Below are 19,651 nucleotides of genomic sequence, written 5' to 3'. Positions count from 1 at the left end.
TGGCTAACAATAAAAATGTTTCTATGACGCATATGAGTTGATAAATAGAGTTTTATCATTATTGAGTAATACAGATAAAACAATTCGATTATTTGAAGCGTATTAGTGAAGTTATCACAAAAGAGTGAAATGAGAAAATAATGTTTCATCATATCCTTTGACGTAGATATGGTTGATTTCCGGAGTTCAAGGGATTTGGAGAAAATCTTCGTGATAAGATTTGATTCTTCGGTAAATAAGGAAATTAGGGATCCGCTTTAAATGCGATCATCTATTTTGATTGCTCTGTTCGGATATTTTACTATAAATCCACCCTCTTCGTTTCCTTATTATTTTTGGAGTTCCATCCTTTTGTTTTCTCTTCCCGACTGTAAGTCAAATGAATAATGATTCAAAATTCGTAGGTATGAAGTTTCGAATGAACTTAATGTTCTAAATAAGAAAGAACGTAATAGCACGATTTGATTTGTCAAATTACCAGAATCACTGAGAATAGAACTATCAAGAATGTATTTTCTTGATATGTTCAGAAGTTAAGCAGAATGAAAGAGTGATGTAACATGGCACATGATGACGTTATGATCTGTGAATCATCATGTCCCATTAGAAACTCAGCATGACTTACTGTAATATAATCACGTTGGTCAAGTGTCATTATATTATACTAACTCATACATCAGTTCCCAACACTACTTCAAAACATTCGTGTTTTAAACTCGAAAGTTTACAGAATATAGAAACTAATAGTTTCTCATATGATGTAACACTGATAGCTCAAAGAGATAAATGATTTCAGATAAGATTAGTTATGAAAATATATTCAGAAATATCGAGGATATTTGTAATGAAAGATACGATAATATCTTTGAATATCTAAGATCAGAGGATGATGAAGAATATTGTCCGCAAGGGTTTAGAGTCAGGAGCAAGGTATTCATCAAAGATTTCATCAGAAACAGAATCATTTGGATCCTTTGAAGGCAGATTCAGTCTTTGTGATTTGTCCACAGCTTCCTTCATTGTTTGCTCAATATCAATATAACAATGATATTAATAATTGTTTTGATATTAATTTTTAAAAGAATTAACAATATCAATATAACAATGATATTAATAATGAAAACAAATAATACTAATGATAATAATATATCAAATTACATGTATCAATCCTGATATTAATATTAATGATTATATTAACAATGAAAGTAATAATATTTATATATCAATTATATTTTAACTTGTTATTAAATTTAATTTACTAATATTACATATTATAATTATACATATATATATTAAGAAATAACATATTTGAATATTTAATATTTACATATTTTGTATATAGTACAATATACATATAATGTACATATTTCATATATGTTTATCTTAATAACAACCTTATTATCTTGTATACTATTTTACATATTTGATTTTTAATGTTTCATTTATATTTAATTATTATATATATTTACTTTTATATATATTTATTTAATTAAATACATATTTAATTACATCCAATTGTTCGTGAATCGTCGGGAGCGGTCGAAGGGTAATTTATTATATGGAAACAGTTCAAAATTTTTGAAACTCAACATTATAGACTTTGCTTAACGTGTCGAATTCATATTAAGATTAAGTTTAAATTTGGTCGGATATTTCCGGGTCGTCACATAATTATCATCAATACTAAGGATTTTAAAACTAAATTGACAATTTACGTCCAACAGACGAGCTCATAAAATTTGTTTACGCATATATATATATATATATATATATATATATATATATATATATATATATATATATATATATATATATATATATATATATATATATATATATATATATATATATATGCGCAAACTAGTTTTATGAACTCGTAACGGGATTTACAAACAATTTGGTTAAGATTATATTACTACACTTTAATTTAAATTCTAGCTATACCGTTTTATTTATTTAAGTAATTAAAAAAAGGAAATACTACAACTTTAATAATATGGACTATAATTATTTTACTTTTTTATAATATGGACTATAATTATTTTACTTAAAGATAAAGGTGTTTTTTTCTTCATAAAATAACAAATACTTAAAAAAAAAACATAACTTCATCGAATTATGAAGTATCTTTGACTATTACAAACAACCCAAACACGGAAGGCTCGGGAAAATTAAACAAACCTATCACCATTCTAAAATATACTCTGTAGCTAATTTATATATATTTTTTTCGGGATTAATTTGCGTAGTGGTGTGTTTTAATTTTGCTTAAAAAGGATGTTAATTCATATCATTACGACTCTGAATCGTCAATAACTCGTCACCAACAATACAATATTATATATAATTTAATAATATCAATAAAATAACATAGTTAGATCTCATATTTAAATTTTGATGATAAACATAAATGATTTTTGTTTTCAATGAAAGAAATAGGAAGATGAAGGATAATGACAATTAGATGAAAATACGCTCACGTGTATTGTATATTATACAACTTAACAAAGAAAGTTAACAATATCCATCTTTTTGGTTAATTTTAATAAATCATTTTTCTCTTGTAGAATGAAATGGATTATCGAAAAAAAAAAAATCAGATAATTAATTTTTTTTTATGAAATATGCCCTTTATTTTCATCTATCATCCTATCAACTTCTTAAACTGAATAACAAACACATAGATTCAACTTGTTAAATTGAATAACAAACACGCAGATTAATTAATAAGCATAACTATATAATAAGTCAACTATACGCCTTTAAATTGTTGAATATTCATCTTTAGTGGATTTGAAACATCACCAAATTAGAACTCAACATTAACTATTTCCGTTGACTTATTCCATCAAGATTCATAAGACCCCTTTATAAAATCGCAAATCACTAAACATTTTCCTTCCATCAAAAACACCATTTCCTTTATCATTACCACAATGGCATCCTTACCATCTTGCTCTCCATCAGAACTCACCCCTCTTCTCGGCTTCGCACCGAACGCCACGTTAGCAGCAGAGTACATATGCAACCGCTTCAATGCCACGTCAGACAAATTCACTGACACCTCGTATGCCATTGACAACACATACCTTCTCTTTTCAGCTTACCTTGTGTTTGCCATGCAACTCGGGTTCGCTATGCTCTGTGCAGGCTCGGTTCGGGCTAAAAACACAATGAATATTATGCTTACGAATGTTTTGGATGCTGCTGCTGGTGGGCTTTCTTATTATATATTTGGGTTTGCTTTCGCGTTTGGTGGGCCATCGAATTCGTATATTGGGAAACATAATTTCGGGCTGAAGTCGATCCCTTCGAGCGTTTATGATTATAGTTTCTTTTTGTATCAATGGGCATTTGCTATTGCAGCAGCTGGTATTACTAGTGGATCTATTGCTGAAAGAACTCAGTTTGTGGCTTATCTCATTTACTCTTCCTTCTTAACAGGTGATCTCCTTTAATCACTAATTTATCTTCATTTTATTAGGTGTTTATTCATGATAATATGTATCAAATTTAATTTATTACAATAAATTATCCGAGGTTTAATCTCTGTATAGGGGAGTCAATGTGTTCTTTCATACAGATGTTTCCTCGCTAATTCAAAAAAACTAATATAAAGATGTATCTATGTCAGCAAGACAAGTAGGAATTTAATTTCATGTATATTTTCTCATGTTCGACAAAAAATTAATAAATATTAATATTAAATATTACAATCTATCTATAGTTTCTATTAAAATCCTAAAATGATGATGTCATTATTATGCTATTTCCTTTGTTAAGAAAAAATCAAAAATAAAAAGAAAAAAATCTAAGCCATCTTGATGATGTCATTAACATTAATTAAATATTTTATTATTTATTTAGAATTTTTATCATATATACCCTTCTTAACTTTAATAATAATATATTTACTCATTTAAATATGATTATATCATATGAACCCATTTTAAACATATAAACTCATCATATTTACTCATTTATTCAATCTTAATGTGATACGTCTTTATGCCCTAATTTTTTTAGCGGCAATTATTCATGTTTGCTTTTTCTTCTTCTCCGAGCTATGTACTATGATATTAACTACCATAATCGATACATGCCAATCATCTAATTCTCCTCAACGGTATAACGCTATTATAAGGTGAGAATACATAATGTGATCACTATTAGTTATCGTTATATATCTTTAGCTGACTGGAATTTTTTTTATTGTTGTTAATTTCTCTTAATTAATAGGCTACGGATACTATAAATCACGTTCAGTCAAAAAATTGATATGTATATCTAACTAATTACATTTGTTTACTTCTTTTGCTCACATCACCAGTAGCACTTCAGTTATTGTTTTGACCAACAATATAATGAGATAACAATACTGATTTACATACATATACAACGATATTACTACAATAATGAAAATGATAATGATCCACGTTTATATTTTGGGCTGTTCCATTTCAAATATCTACTTGATATTTCAATCAATCAGAAGAGGTTATTCTGAAGAGAGGAGATTTTTGATTGGTGGAGAATGAAGTTAGTGGAATTTCCTAAAACTTTGTGCAAAAAGTAACTTGATACTTGTAGTCGGACGGAGGAAGTATTATATTATTATTATTATTATTATTATTATTATTATTATTATTATTATTATTATTATTATTATTATTATTATTATTATTATTATTATTATTATTCAAATATATGTTTTCTTTACGTGATTAATTACGTTACATATATATACGAAATACATGTCTCAATAAAATGTTGTAATGTAAATTTTATGATAAGAAAAATAATAATTGTGATCAAAATTGAAAGTAAGTGGTGGGAGAATAAATGTAGTTCATTTATTCTGACTAAGTTAAGTATATCAATATGTTTGTAAAAACAATGACAAGTTTCTAAGTCTGAATATGTGGTTCTACGGGTCATTAAAATATATGAATTTAGCATTAACGTTCACTTAATACATAAAACCCATCGTTAAACTGTTTTATTTAAACAAACCCGTGATTTCACGGGTCATTTCACTAGTTTATTTACAATATTAGTAATATGAAACCTGTTTTGCTAACGTATGTCCTGTGTTATACTTTAAGATGTATTTAATGAACCTGTAATTTTTATAAATATCAGAATTTGAATGTTTAACATTTCTAGCAATATTAAACACTAAAATATTTCTAGCAATATTTAATGTTAATTTGAGTAACTTACTAGTGGTTCAGATCATGTTGTGAACATGCATATCAGCATATGGGTTGGTTTCTTAATTGGTTCCATGCTCAAATTGACTTTGTATGGAACACTTAAATTATTTATATAGAAATATATAATACGGAGTAGTAGTTTATTTGTTTAATTTGTAACATGTTCAACCAAGTGTAGTATATTAACCTTTGATTAACTGTGGTCACAGGTTTAAACATATCACATGTATTATTATATACAAAGTTGTACAAATCGGTTAATTGTTTACTTCAGAAGTACACTAAATTAAACTGACATATTGATTTAAATGATCACAGGTTTTGTGTATCCTATAGTGTCACATTGGGTGTGGTCAAGTGATGGTTGGTTGAGTGCCACAAGAACAAGCGGTAAGCTTCTGTTTAGTTCAGGAGCTATTGATTTTGCTGGCTCGGGTGTGGTCCACATGGTGGGTGGGATTGCTGGTCTCTGGGGTGCCTTAATTGAAGGACCGCGAATTGGTAGATTCGATCGTTCTGGACGCTCTGTGATCCTACGAGGCCACAGTGCGTCGCTAGTCGTATTAGGTTCTTTCCTTTTATGGTTTGGATGGTATGGTTTCAATCCGGGTTCTTTTTTGACAATCTCAAAAGCTTATGGTACTACAAACGCTTATTATGGTCAATGGAGCGCGGTTGGAAGGACAGCTGTCACAACCACATTGGCTGGATGCACTGCCGCATTAACTACTCTGTTTAGCAAACGATTATTAGTCGGTCATTGGAATGTGACTGATGTGTGCAATGGATTGTTAGGAGGTTTCGCCGCTATAACCTCTGGTTGTTCAGTGGTCGAGCCATGGGCTGCAGTCGTTTGTGGGTTCGTTGCAGCTTGGGTTTTAATAGGATGCAACATGCTCGCCGAAAAGCTTAAGTACGACGACCCATTAGAAGCAGCTCAATTACACGGCGGGTGTGGGGCGTGGGGTCTTTTATTCACTGGCTTGTTCGCTAGTAAACAGTATGTCCATGAGGTGTACGCTAAGGGCCGGCCTTATGGGCTTTTAATGGGTGGTGGTGGAAAGCTACTAGCAGCCCAGGTAATTCAAATATTGGTGATATTTGGATGGGTGAGTGTGACTATGGGCCCACTTTTCTACGCCTTGAAAAAGCTTAACTTGCTAAGGATATCCGAAGACGACGAAATGCAAGGAATGGATGTGACTCGACATGGTGGGTTTGCGTATATTTACCACGATGAAGATAATAGTTCACATCCGCCAAATGGGTTTGTGATGAAAAAGATTGAGCCAAAAAGTGCAACTCCATCACCAATATAACAACATAATGAACATTGTTCGCAACTTTTGTTATATGGGAAATAATACAACCAGTCAATCTTGTGAACCAATAGTATAGTGAGAAGAAAGACAAATAAATAAATCTAAATTGTGATTGGTTTAACTACCTCATTGTGTGAAGTTAGTGTGAAGTTTGTGTGGTTTTAGCAATCCCCTTTTTATATTAATGTTGTTTTCTTGTTAAGGGTATATATATATATATATATATATATATATATATATATATATATATATATATATATATATATATTCAGTGAAAAAATAAAAATATATTAATAAACATTCATCGAAATGATGAAGGAAAAACATTGAGATCTAACCAACATGCACTGGTCATGATCATGAAAATAACTTGGAAAAGAGTAGAATTACAACAGTCAAACAGAGGAGCCCAAACGTCTACTTCATTTGCCAAGAAAAAAGTTGAAAGACTCCATGTGCTTGTACTTGAAACCTAGATGGAAAATACCTTCTCTAACATTAAAAAAACATTGGATTTAAAACATGACAGAAATTGAGCATCCCATGTCCTTGAAATTGAAACAGCTTAAATAAGCCAAGCTGACAAAACAACTTGAATTCTTGAACACATGGCACTTTGTAAATCTATATATGACTATGAACTGCTGCTACATTACCACTTAAACATACGCCATACTTAAAAATTTCACGAGATATCTTGAAGACCTTGAAATTGTTGGAATTCGTCTTCAGCATAACTGATGATGCTGCTGCGAAATAACATAGACCATCTTCCCAAAACAAAGACCAAACTCCTGAAGACTCATACCTATCAGGATCGCCTGCTAAACCATCCCACCACAACACAATAGTAAACCAAATTCGAATCTTCAAAACACACATCAATCTCACAAAGATGACAGATAATATGGCACAAAGATGACACGATATTTCAAGGCTTAGGTGTGTTGGTGGGAAGATCGTCGTCAACCATATCCTTCATAATTTCAACAAAATTGATCATTTCATCTTAAAAAGTTAACTTTTTGGCTCCCATCTGCTGACCATTCAACCTTGTTTTCATGAGTTTTGAATCTTGACCTCACCACGGTGTTGAATTGAGCCTCATGGTTTTGAAGATTTGTTAGGCGTGTCATCATCCTTCATGTTTTTCATGAAAATCCCAAAATTGTGCAACTCTTCTTTGAAAGACATCTTCTTGGTACCCCACTGACTACCCTCGTTAATATTGAAATTTTGACGAGATCCTTGACCGACTACATGATTAATTTCGCTAGAAGTATCAAACATGTTGGACAAATTAGGGACATTGTCAATCAGACCCGATACATTGATCTTCTGTGATTATGGGAGAAGCAGGTTTGAAGTTGAGTTTTGCAGCAAACGAAGTTTGGTTATCAGTAAAGTGGTTATAGTAGGCAAATTTTTTGCAGGGGATAAAGACAATTTAGGGGATGAGATTGGAGAGGTATGAACAAGGGTAGGATAGTCCTTTTCATTTAGGTTAAAAGGAAAATTTTGGGACTTGGTGAGGTCTTTAGCAGAAAGTACCTTATTGTTATTGTCTAACTTGTCGCATGTCTCCTCTTTATCAAAAGATTTGAATAGTGATTCTTTGATCTCTTCTGCCACTGACTTGGGCCCATGCTTGTTGACTTTTTGAGACAACATGGCTTTTGTCAGTTTTTCCATGGAGTTGTGGACATCCACCTTTGTACTATTTTTGTTGGAGTGTGGTATTTTAAATTCCCAACGGTAACAATCTCTCCCTCCTCCGGCGGTGGTTCCGGGCATCCATGAGAATTTTTCGGTACCGAAACTTCAACTTGGACAGAACTATGCTTATCTTGTATTGGCGATTCAAGGTGGGCAGATTGTTTAAGCTTGTCTACAACTTTAATGGCACGCTGCAAATCAAGATTATACTCGATTATAGCATCATCAGGCACAATCTCAATCTCCTCGTTGTAACAAATCTCTTCAACCCGTACATTACAAGTAGATATATTGGCTACGTTAGTTATAACCATTTTTTCAATGGGACCAGGGTTATTAATTTAGATTAAAGCAAATAAAACATCTGCTCGTTTGAGGTTGTGTGAGTTGCTGTTTAGGTGCATAACTCTCCTAAAATTTTGTGCAACTTCTATAGCGCAATTGGGGGAGCAACAATCAAAAGGGATGCCCGATATTGCCACTTTGGCTATTCTTGAATACATGTTTTTCATTTGTACCATTGGAATAACCTCAATAAATTCTTCTTGATTTAAAGTTGGCCCCATCTAATTCTTTTGAAACTCTCTTCATTCGAACATTGAACGATGTAACTGAATAAGCCCCAAGCAGAGATCGATTCTATGGCAATGAATCGACTCTTTAACCATTTAAACAATTTCAAAGCGGAGATCGGGGACTTATCAAAAACAAGGGCGGTTAAATGAATTCGACTGCAGGTGTCGATGTTATTGGAGAGATTAATGGATGGTAAGCTTGTAGGTGTCTGTTAGGAACGTGTATTAACCGGGTTTTTGGGAAGAAAATCTACATAAAGATCATTTTTTACAAAGTTTGCTGTTAAAGTCATGCCATTCACAATAATGCCATTTATTGACTTCACCACATTAGAGGCTTGTTGGGGGTTATACAATTTGGCAAAGGCATACGAACGACCTTTTTTCCACGAGATACTCAAAATTGTCCCATACTCATGGATGATGTTGCGAATGGTGTTAGGATTAGTGAAACGCGAGAGATTTCTCAAGAAAATGGTTGATTTTCGTGAAAAGGAGCTATGATTGTTGGAATTTTTTGGGAAATTTGATTGAAAATTTGAATGGGTGGTTTATATTGGTATGAAATTGGGGAAAGAGGGTTGGAAAGGTTGAGAGGATTTCTTGGCGTTTTTCACCTGTCAAGCAATCAAGACGTGTTTTTATTTTTGAACAGCTTGGATTATTAAGGGGGGACAAAACCATCCACGTGATTATCCCCCGCGGTTGCATAACCCGCCCTCAAATGCTGTCTTGGAAAAACCCCGAACCAATCCGAGGGCATGACTGCTAAAACCCTCAACCCCGCTGCCCCCGCAACGCAATCTGCGAAAGGCAACATTGAGTGAATTTCAAGGTCAGCGTAACGATTAACACATTTTTATGTTGGTTTTAAATTTCATATACCACATTTTATCGTAGTTGTGTGCATTTAACGTTGCGTTTGGTTTGGGGATTTGAAATACCAAGATTTGAAATCCCAGAGGATTTGTAATCCTAGGATTTGAAATCTTATCTTGTGTTTGACTTGAGTATTTGAAATCCCGGGATTTATGAAACATGAAGCGTAAAATGTAAGTAATATATAAACGGAAATGTAGAACATAAAACACACGGAACGTAAAACTAAACGTAAACGTAAAGTAATAGAGAAAAATGTAATATGAGTTCGGATACTTGAGTTACAAAAGTTTTTTGGTTTGTTTGCTCTAGCGTCTTATTCGAGTATTCCTTGTTTAATAAACTTGGCCGTTAAAAAAAACTGTAGTACGTCAGTAATGGTTATTACTCACTTTGAAATATTTTTAACCTCAATAATAACGAGTATCGTTTAAAATTGCATAAGCGTATCTTTCGTCAAAATATTTTACACTCGAGGTCTGTGGCGACCCGACCAAAATCGTCATTGACGGCGTCGCTAACTGAGGTCCCGAAACGTGGTCGTAGTCCCTATATGAGACTCGTTTGACCAAAATTATGTCGCATTCATTTGAAACGTACAAGACTTGCAAAGTTTAGTTTACAAACAATTCGACAACAAGTTTAAGATTACAAAAATTGTAAAGTATAAATGACATAACTTGCGACATAATATAAGTTGAAAATCACAGTTGCTATAAATAGCGTAAGTATGTAAACAATATGTTTGAATCTAAAGGTGCTATCACTAGCGTATGTATGTATGTATGCTTGACCCCAAGCAAGAAATCAGAGTGTATGCATGTATGCTCGACTCCAAGCAAGTATGAGTGTACGCGGAAGCATGTATCAAATAGCCAAGTATGAACCTGAGAAACATATAGAAAACTGTCAACGAAAAACGTTGGTGAAATCATAGGTGTTTGTAATAAACGTTGTTTTTGAACCACAAGATTTAGTATTCCCATAACGTTGATTATCATAATCGTTTGCATTCCAAAAGTATTGTTCGCGAGCACCCAATTATCAAGACTTAACGTTTCCTTCCATAGAACCCCATCACAATAGTGTTAGAACATACACTGTTTCTCGAAAATATATTTCATCCGTAGACGGTAGCGAACCGTCCGTAATGAGGGTTTGTCAAACCCGTATGGCCACACAATATAAGTTCTCGCTTACACCCTGCAAGTGTAACTAATGATAATCGAATTGAGGATTTTTGTTCTAACTCGCTGTGGAATGTTTGTTTTCCTTGTACTTGTGTTCAAAGTATAAAAGTAAGTAGTACAAAATGTAACAAAGTATATGTTTCTCAGCCCACAATTTAAAAGTATAAAAAGTTGTTGAAAAGGTGGGACTATGATCTCACCTCGAGTGCACGAGTATAAAAGTACTTCACAAGTAAACGTGTGCATGATAGTTGCTTAGCCTTGACCTAAACAAGTAAGTCGTATCAATTAACCGGTTACGACACAAGGTCGGGCGAAATGTGTTCAATTAGTCCTATGGCTCGTTACGACTTGAAAAGTATAGCATGTGAATCACGTTGTCAAGTTTCATGCAAGAATCAAGTATAAAAGAAAGACTAGAACGATTGCATAAGTGTTTAGTTAAGTTTGACTAAAAGTCAAACTTGGTCAAAGTCAAAGTCAACGGGGTCGGGTCGGGTATCCGACAATTTTTCTAAGTTATATAATCATATATGAGCATGTTGGCCAAGTTTCATGTTAATCGGAGGTACGTAGCATATCAAACATTTTACGTCAAATGACCAAGCAAAACAGCCCATTTTAGTGTATCAGGACGGTGTCCCAAAATCAGGACGGTGTCCCTATATGAAGAGTGGGACGGCGTCCCAAAATCAGGATGGCGTCCCAATATGAAGAGTGAGACGGCGTCCCAAAAGTCAGGACGGCGTCCCAATTGGCATCCAGGGTCTGTTTGCTGAATTCCTCAAATGGACGAACCAAAACACAAACAATCACATTTTATGATCCGCAAACAATTAGAACATGTATTTTATATCATCGGAAATCTATTTCGACAAGGAATACAACTAACCACATATCATTAATCAAAATCATCATTTAAGACAGCAGAAACCTCGTTGAATGGTCGTTAAGCGTTCAAAATCAAAGTTTAGGTTCATCAAATGCATTTCAAGTTCCGGGAATCCAATTTATACATATGATATGCCGTTTTGAAGGTAATCAAACATGTAATACAACTAAACACTTATTAATAACATTAACGAGCATTCAACGCATCAAAAGTTCGTTTTAAAGCTATCAAACCCTAACCAAAAGTTCACAAAATCAATAATCACGTTTATGAAGTTTCTTTAATCAATCTATACATCAACATGAAGCTAATGATGCTAGTAACACTTTTAAAACATGAACTTTAACAATCTAACACATTTGATCATCCAAAATCAAAGATTAAGCATACACTTTTCATTTTCAAGCTAGTTACACCAAAACATCAAGATCGAGCATACAAATCATATATTCATGTTATACACGAGCCATAGACACTAACTAACAATATTTCAAGTCAAAAACACGAATTTAAAGAAATCAAGAGTTTTAGAAATGTTACCCAAAATCAATGAAGTTAGTATCAAATCGTAGAGGATGATGAGAGGATCAAGAATATGTAGTTTGTTTTGATGTTTGCTTGCTAAATCGAAATTAGATGATGAATCTTTTGTTTGAAGGTTGAGAGAAAAGATGGAAGTAATGAAGATGGTGGAGATGAAAATGAATGGAGGAGGATGGAGTTGACTAGTTGACCTAGTCAACTAGTTTGGCTCTTTGGCGAGTTTAGTCCCTCAAGTTTGTAGTCGGGTGCGAGAATTAACCGATCGAATATTTTTAAAACGCAAGTTAACGAGAGATGTTGTAATCGAGTAACGGGATTATCAAGAACATTAGTTAACGAAGTGTACGAATATAGGTGACGAAAGATGTTATTAAAAAAAAAAAGACGGCGTTAAAATAAATTTAACGGAAAAACGCGGGATGTTACATTACCTACACCTTAAAAGAAATTTCGTCCCGAAATTTAGTTGGAAGTAGTAGTCGTTGTTTCTTCCTCGAGATCTTGCGTTGTCGGTTATACGAATAAGTGAAGGTACTCCCTCGGGTATTTCAACGAACTTCGACAGTCGTGATTTTACGTTGGTTTAAAGTTTGGTTCCACGATTTATAGTCTCAACCGGTCCTCCTTGGTAGTGAGGTTTATCGTTGATAGTAAGTTCATCGAAGAGGATAACAAGTTCTTGTCTCGCAAGACACGCCTTTAAGTTTGATACACAGAATTTAGGATGAACGGAATTTGTTTGAGTCGGAAGTTCGAAGCGGTAAGCAACGGGCACAACACACCCCAAAATTTCAAAAGGAATAAAAACATCGCGGATATAGCTTTCTACGTTTCCGAAATGGACTACACCTTTTCAAGGTGCGACTTTTAACGTCACGCGGTTTTCCACATGGAATTTAAAAAGTTTACGTCTAACAGTGGCATAGCTCCTATGGCGACTACGGTCGTCTCGAGCCTTTCTGAGGTTAAAGAAGTTTCTTGGTTGTTCCATGAATTAGCTCGGGTTCGGTGGTTTGATTATCATTAACTTGGTTCTACAAAAGGAGAATGACGTTTCCGGTCACATAAGATTTCAAAAGGTCTGACGTTAAGACTTGAATGATAACCATCGGCGTAAGAGAATTTAGTAAAGGCAATGACTTTTCTCAAGAAATTTTGAAGTCGATAACACGAATTCGTTTTATGATTTCCAAGGTTTGAATCGTATGTTTGTTTGGCCCTTCGAGATGCGTTGATGTGTTGTACTCATGTTTAAACGTGGTCCCGAGGCTTTTCTAAAAGCACTCCGAAATCTAGAAGTGAAACAAGAATCTCGATCTGAAATGAGGTACATTTCTGTAAGGTATGTTTGAACGGGTACATCAGGACTCGAAAACGTTAGTTAGAACAAATTTCTCAAGAAATTTGCGTCGCGAAAGATTTATCTGTTTCCAAAAACGTTTGTCGGAGCAAGTTCTCATCGGTCTCTGAAAACGTTCGTCGGGGCTATTCACCCTCGAGGCGAGTACTAGTATAACGTGAAGAGTCTATCTCTCCATTGAAAATTTAGAATCAAAGATTTCCTTATACGGAAGTACGAGTGTAATACGAGAGAAGTTTCCACCTCGGTGTGAGCATAACAGGTATATTGTAGTTCGTTGATAAAATTGTGCGAGGACGAGATAGTATTCATGTATAACGTATGTTTGAAGTTGAAAGAATTCGTCATTCATTCGGAAGCATAAATATGGTTCGACAATATTCGAAGGTGTGTCCCCGGTATGGTTGTTGTCAGTACTTTCGGAGTTTTCAGATGTCCAAACATGAATAGATGAAGTCATGTACATGGCACATGGTGGTGTTTAGGTTGATCGAGTCTAACCACCATCACGTGTCACTAGAACTTTGGTATGTCTTACCGTAATATAACCACGTTGATCGAGTGTCGTTATATTACGCTAACTCATACCTCCATTGTAACGACCCGTCCTAATCCACCTGGACGAAGTCATCAACATTTGGTCCCATTGCGATGATCGGCTCCAAGTAATGTCCTTATATTGAGCAAATGCACAGCGGAAGACTTAATTCGTTCCTGAGAATAAACATGTTTTTAAAGTGTCAACCAAAAGGTTGGTGAGTTCATAGGTTTATCGTAACAATTATTTCAATATGTTAATAGACCACAAGATTTCATAATCATAAACATAATACACTCGCAAGTGTATGTAAAGCATTCTAAGTGGTTGAGCACTTGGTAACCATACTTAACATTTAATCAACGTCGCATATTCCCTTTATTATGAAATCTCACTACACCGTACCAAGTGTAGTCACCAAAATGAAGTACTGTGCAACCGTTGAATACTGGTCGTCCAGTCCGGTTGGGGTTGTCAGGCCCGATAGATCTATCAACAGGATTCGCGTTTACAATACCCATGTAAATAGTAGTTACCAAGCTACAGGGAAATATGCCAGTGGTACAACTCAACGTAGAATATATTTTTAAGTACTTGTGTCTATTTTGTAAACATTTATAAAAGCAGCGCATGTATTCTCAGCCCAAAAATATATATTGCAAAAGCAATTAAAAAGGGAGCAAATGAAACTCACCATACTGTATTTTGTAGTAAAAATACATATGACGTCATTGAACAAGTGTAGGGTTGTCCTAGGATTCACGAACCTATATCATTTATATATATATTTATCAACACATATAATGGTAATCGAACAAGTTACATATTATTAGTGATATAATTGTTATTTTAATGTTTCATTAATAACCTCATTACATATATTTATATTTTTATATACTTTAACTTACTAATTAATATTTATTTTGAAAATATTAGTATAGTTATGTGTTATGTCACAAATATATTTTAATATGGAAAATATTTATTTGATTTACTAATAATAATAAAAATGATAAAAATGTTATATGATAATATAATGATAATGATAATAATAATAATAATAAAGTGATAAATTAATAATAATTATAATAATAATAATAATAATAATAATAATAATAATAATAATAATAATAATAATAATAATAATAAGGTTAGTAATGAAAAAAAAATAATACTTATAATGATAATGAAAATGATAATGATAATTTTCATAAAAATACTTTTGTTAATAATAATAATTTCAAAAATAACAATTTTTAAGGATAATACTGATAATAGTAGTAATAATAATAATGATAAGTATAATTATAAAAATGATAGTAATGATAATGATTAACTTAACAAAAATAATAATAATAATAATAATAACATTAACAATGATTTTAAAATTATGAACTACCTTAGAAACCTTCTTTAAAAAGAGATTGTACCAAGTAGGGATTGAACCCGAGACCTTTCGAATAATACAAACACCCTAGACCACTCGTCTACCCATTATGTTTCTGATTTAATTCGCAACATAAATATATATAAACCCGAACTTATATCTGTGTTTTCTTCTCCATTTTAATCGATCAAAGACCCACTAAATAATCACCATTATTAATCCGTTTCCCATCAGAATTATCACCATCGTCTTCATTATGTATAATACCTAAACATGTAAACCGTTATCACCAACCTATCATTATCATCGTTCATCGTTTTCATTTTCACCCATCATTCATCTCACTTATTCATCCTCGTTGTATCATCATAACATCATCAACAATTAAATGATGCGTGTTTGTGTTGTTGCCGAATTGGAACCAGAAAAAAAAAATAATAACGTTGGGCCTTGCAAGTTGTGGCTCAATTTGTTTCACAAGCCCAAGTAGGAGTGATGGCCCAAGTTACAGCCCGTTACACAAGCCATGTGTGGGTTTGGTCTGGGCTTCAAACGTCACAGAAACAAAGAAGAAAAAAGAAGAAACAACATACGTAAGCATCATCTATTCCTATCCGTGAATTATTAATTTACTTTAGACTGATTGGTAGGCTACAGCTGGAAAGATGTCACGTATACAACTTGTTCCCTTTTTCTTTTTATAATTGAATGGGGTTATCTATGATTGGGATTGTCGACCAACAAAAAAAGTTGCAGCAGTATTTAGCGAGGTTTTGCAGCATAAATAGAAGCGAAAATAGTAACAAAGTATTGGCTTGGGCTGTGAAACAGAAACACAATCATGTTGGTGGTTTTGAGTCACGAAGAGACATAACAACAGTAATCTTTAAACATGAAATCAACAGTAGCAGTAGCAGCAGCAGTGTAGCAATAGTGACATAAATATGAAGGAAAACAGTAGCGTAGCAGTTTTCAGATCGTGGTGGTGACGGTTGAATAGTGGTGGCTGTTATGGTGATGTGTTCACGAAGAAATTAGGAGAAAGAGAGGAGAGATGGTGGTTTACGGAGGTGATGATGATGGTTTAGTTGTACAAACGGGAACATATAATTAGTGGGTTTCGATGGATGTTGTGACCGGTGGTGGATGGAAGGTTGAGATGAATTTTTGAACAGGAAGTAAGGTCAACAGCAGATTGGTGATTTGCGACTGTTTTTGCACAAGCAGGATGTAGAAGTCGTAGTAACTGTAGCCACTTACGATCATGATGGTGGTTTGCAAAACTGAAACTGAAAATAGCTATGGTGTGGGATCACGATGAAGTTTAGGAGAGAGAGAAGTGAGGGAAAAGAAGTGGTGATTGCCGGTGGTTCTTGGTGGAAGTGAAGGTGGTAGGTTTAATGGGTTTACGATGGTGGTGTAGGTGCCTAAACCGAAACGATTGATAGCCGCAGTGATTGTGACAAAAGAATGAAATACGATAGGATGCATGTTATGGTTTTGGTTGATTTAGTTTTTGACTCTAACAGAAAAGAACAAGCAATAATATTTGGTTTAAGATGTTGTTAATGGATCCCGTGTTTTGTATATGATATTGTGAAATGGTGTGTTATCAATTATCAACTGAAATGAGTTATCTTATAGTAATTTAGTCGACATTGTGATTGACAGAAAAAAAAAAATATCATATGAAACCGATGGTTAACAAATACTTTGGATGTTTGTGTGATTAAAGTTACTTGAATTAGAGACAGAATCAATTAGCTACAGCTTGGAAGATCTACAACAGAATACGTGTTTATATAGATATGTGTTTATCCGTGTGTGTATATATATATATATATATATACATATATAAATCTGTATCATAATTGTATTTATAATTATATATATATATATATATATATATATATATATATATATATATATATATATATATATATATATATATATATATATATATATATATATATATATATATATATATATATATATATATATATCTGGATATGATTTGATACATATTAAACTGTATTTTAATTCCACTAATTAAAGTATACCTTATTAATATAAAATATTATATGTACATATATATATATATACCTATATTTATATTTATATATATACACGTTTATTTATAAACAATTGTTCGTGAATCGCCAGACATGGTTAAAGGGTAATTGATTATCTAAATATAGATCTCAGACTTTCTAGACTCAATATTACAGATTTTGCTTATCGTGTCGGAAATATATATATAGATTAGGGTTTAAATTTGGTCGGAAATTTCCGGGTCGTTACAGTACCTACCCGTTAAAGAAATTTCGTCCCGAAATTTGATCGAGATCGTCATGACTAACAATAAAATGTTTTTATGACGAATATGAATTGATAGCTAGAGTTTTATCACCATTTAGTAATAGTGGTAAAACAATTCGATTATGTAAAGCGTACGAGTGAAGCTGTCACAAGAGATTGAGATAGAGATTTAACTTTTGACGTAGTCACCGTGAATTTCCGGAATTCAAGGTATTTAAGGAAATCTTCGAAATCTAAATAAGATCTGAGTCTTCGGAATTTAAGAAAATTAGGGTCTTTTTAATTAAATGTGGTCATCTGTCTTGATTGCTACGTCTGATATCTTCATTATAAATTAAACTCTTCCGTTCCATTATTTTCACCACTCCAATTCTTTCTTTCTCGATCCATACTTTCAAACGATTGTGAAAATGCTTAATCCAGTTCTAATCCTTGTCCTCATCCTTACTATCACAACATTCATTCTCCTTTTCCAACTTCCACCAGAGGAATCTACTTTCTTCTACTTCGTCTTTGGGGTTATAGTGTTTTTAATTCTCCCGTGTCTTTATGTTGCGATAAACATTGACATACACGGTTTGTAATTTATGCGTTGTTATCAGGCTTTATATTCTCCCTTATATTTCGAAGCTCTATGCTTTTGTTTTCTCTTCCCGACTTCAAGTCAAGCGAATAATGATCCAGAATTCGTAGATATAGAATTTCGAATGATTATAATGTTCTAAGCAGGAAGGAATGTATTAGTACGATTTGATTTATCATATTACCAGAATCCCTAAGGATGGAACTATCAAGAATATATTTTTCTTGTTATGTTCAGAGGTTAAGTAGAATGAAAGAGTTATGTAACATGACACGCGATGATGGTATAATCTACTGTGAAACATCATCACGTTTCATTAGAAACTCAGCATGACTTACTGTAATATAATCACGTTGGCCGGGCGTCATTATATTATACTAACCCATGCTTCAGTTCCCAACACTTCTCCACAATTCATTCATAATTTATACTTATATTTTACAGAAGTTTCCAATATAATGGAATACAGAAAACACGAAGAAGTTTATAATTTCGGAACAGAATATTTATGAAAATATGCTCAGAAATATCGAAGATATTTATGATGATATTTTGGAATTTCTAAGTTCGAAAGTTGATGAAGAAAGATTTTTCGCAAGATTTTAATATGAATAAGGAGCAAGATATTCGTTGAAGACTTCATTGGATCCAGAATTACCTGAATTCTTTAAATATAGAATTTGTTCTTTGTATTTGTCCTTTGTCTCCTTCATGATTTGCTCAATCCGTTTTTCAGTACTAAATTTTCTATCGAGCTTTCCTAACACTCCATTCTTTATCGTCAAACTTTTGACCATTAAGACCATCTACAACATGCTGCTTCGTCAGCATTTTCAAAGTTAACGGATCTAGATCACCAGTTATCAAACCGAGGATTTTCAAGAATATTGAAGGTTTTTAGATGATTAAACGCTGATTGTGATCGCCAAGATACAAATGAGGTTTAAGATGAAATTAAGTGGCAAACTTGAAGAATTGTTAGTTTCATATGTTATAATCAATATTTTAATTCATTTTAATTGTCCAATGTTATTAGTCCACAGTCGATAGTCCACAGTTAACAGTCCAGTAATTCATATATAGTTTAATATATTATATTCGAATTAATTAATACGTGTCGTGACCCGTATA

At 33.0% G+C, this 19,651-nt stretch overlaps 1 protein-coding gene across 1 annotated transcript; it reads left to right on the top strand.

The window, feature by feature from the left end:
• Nucleotides 1–2,936: 2,936 nt before the first annotated feature.
• Nucleotides 2,937–6,535, top strand: LOC139857545 (ammonium transporter 1 member 2-like). The gene is made up of 2 exons (XM_071846358.1): nucleotides 2,937–3,444; nucleotides 5,535–6,535. Exons 1-2 carry the CDS (start codon nucleotides 2,937–2,939, stop codon nucleotides 6,533–6,535), a joined length of 1,509 nt encoding a protein of 502 aa, XP_071702459.1.
• Nucleotides 6,536–19,651: the final 13,116 nt, after the last annotated feature.

The sequence above is a fragment of the Rutidosis leptorrhynchoides genome, chromosome 1 (assembly GCF_046630445.1).
Source record: "Rutidosis leptorrhynchoides isolate AG116_Rl617_1_P2 chromosome 1, CSIRO_AGI_Rlap_v1, whole genome shotgun sequence".
NCBI lineage: Eukaryota > Viridiplantae > Streptophyta > Magnoliopsida > Asterales > Asteraceae > Rutidosis > Rutidosis leptorrhynchoides.
This window is presented reverse-complemented; position numbering and strand designations above follow the sequence as displayed.

What these genes read in the sequence shown, in the direction of transcription:
- LOC139857545 (XM_071846358.1), top strand. Translation starts at nt 2,937, where the DNA reads ATGGCATCCTTACCATCTTGCTCTCCATCAGAACTCACCCCTCTTCTC. An exon ending in TTACTCTTCCTTCTTAACAG is followed by an intron (nt 3,445 to 5,534) that starts GTGATCTCCTTT and finishes AAATGATCACAG; the next exon opens with GTTTTGTGTATCCTATAGTG.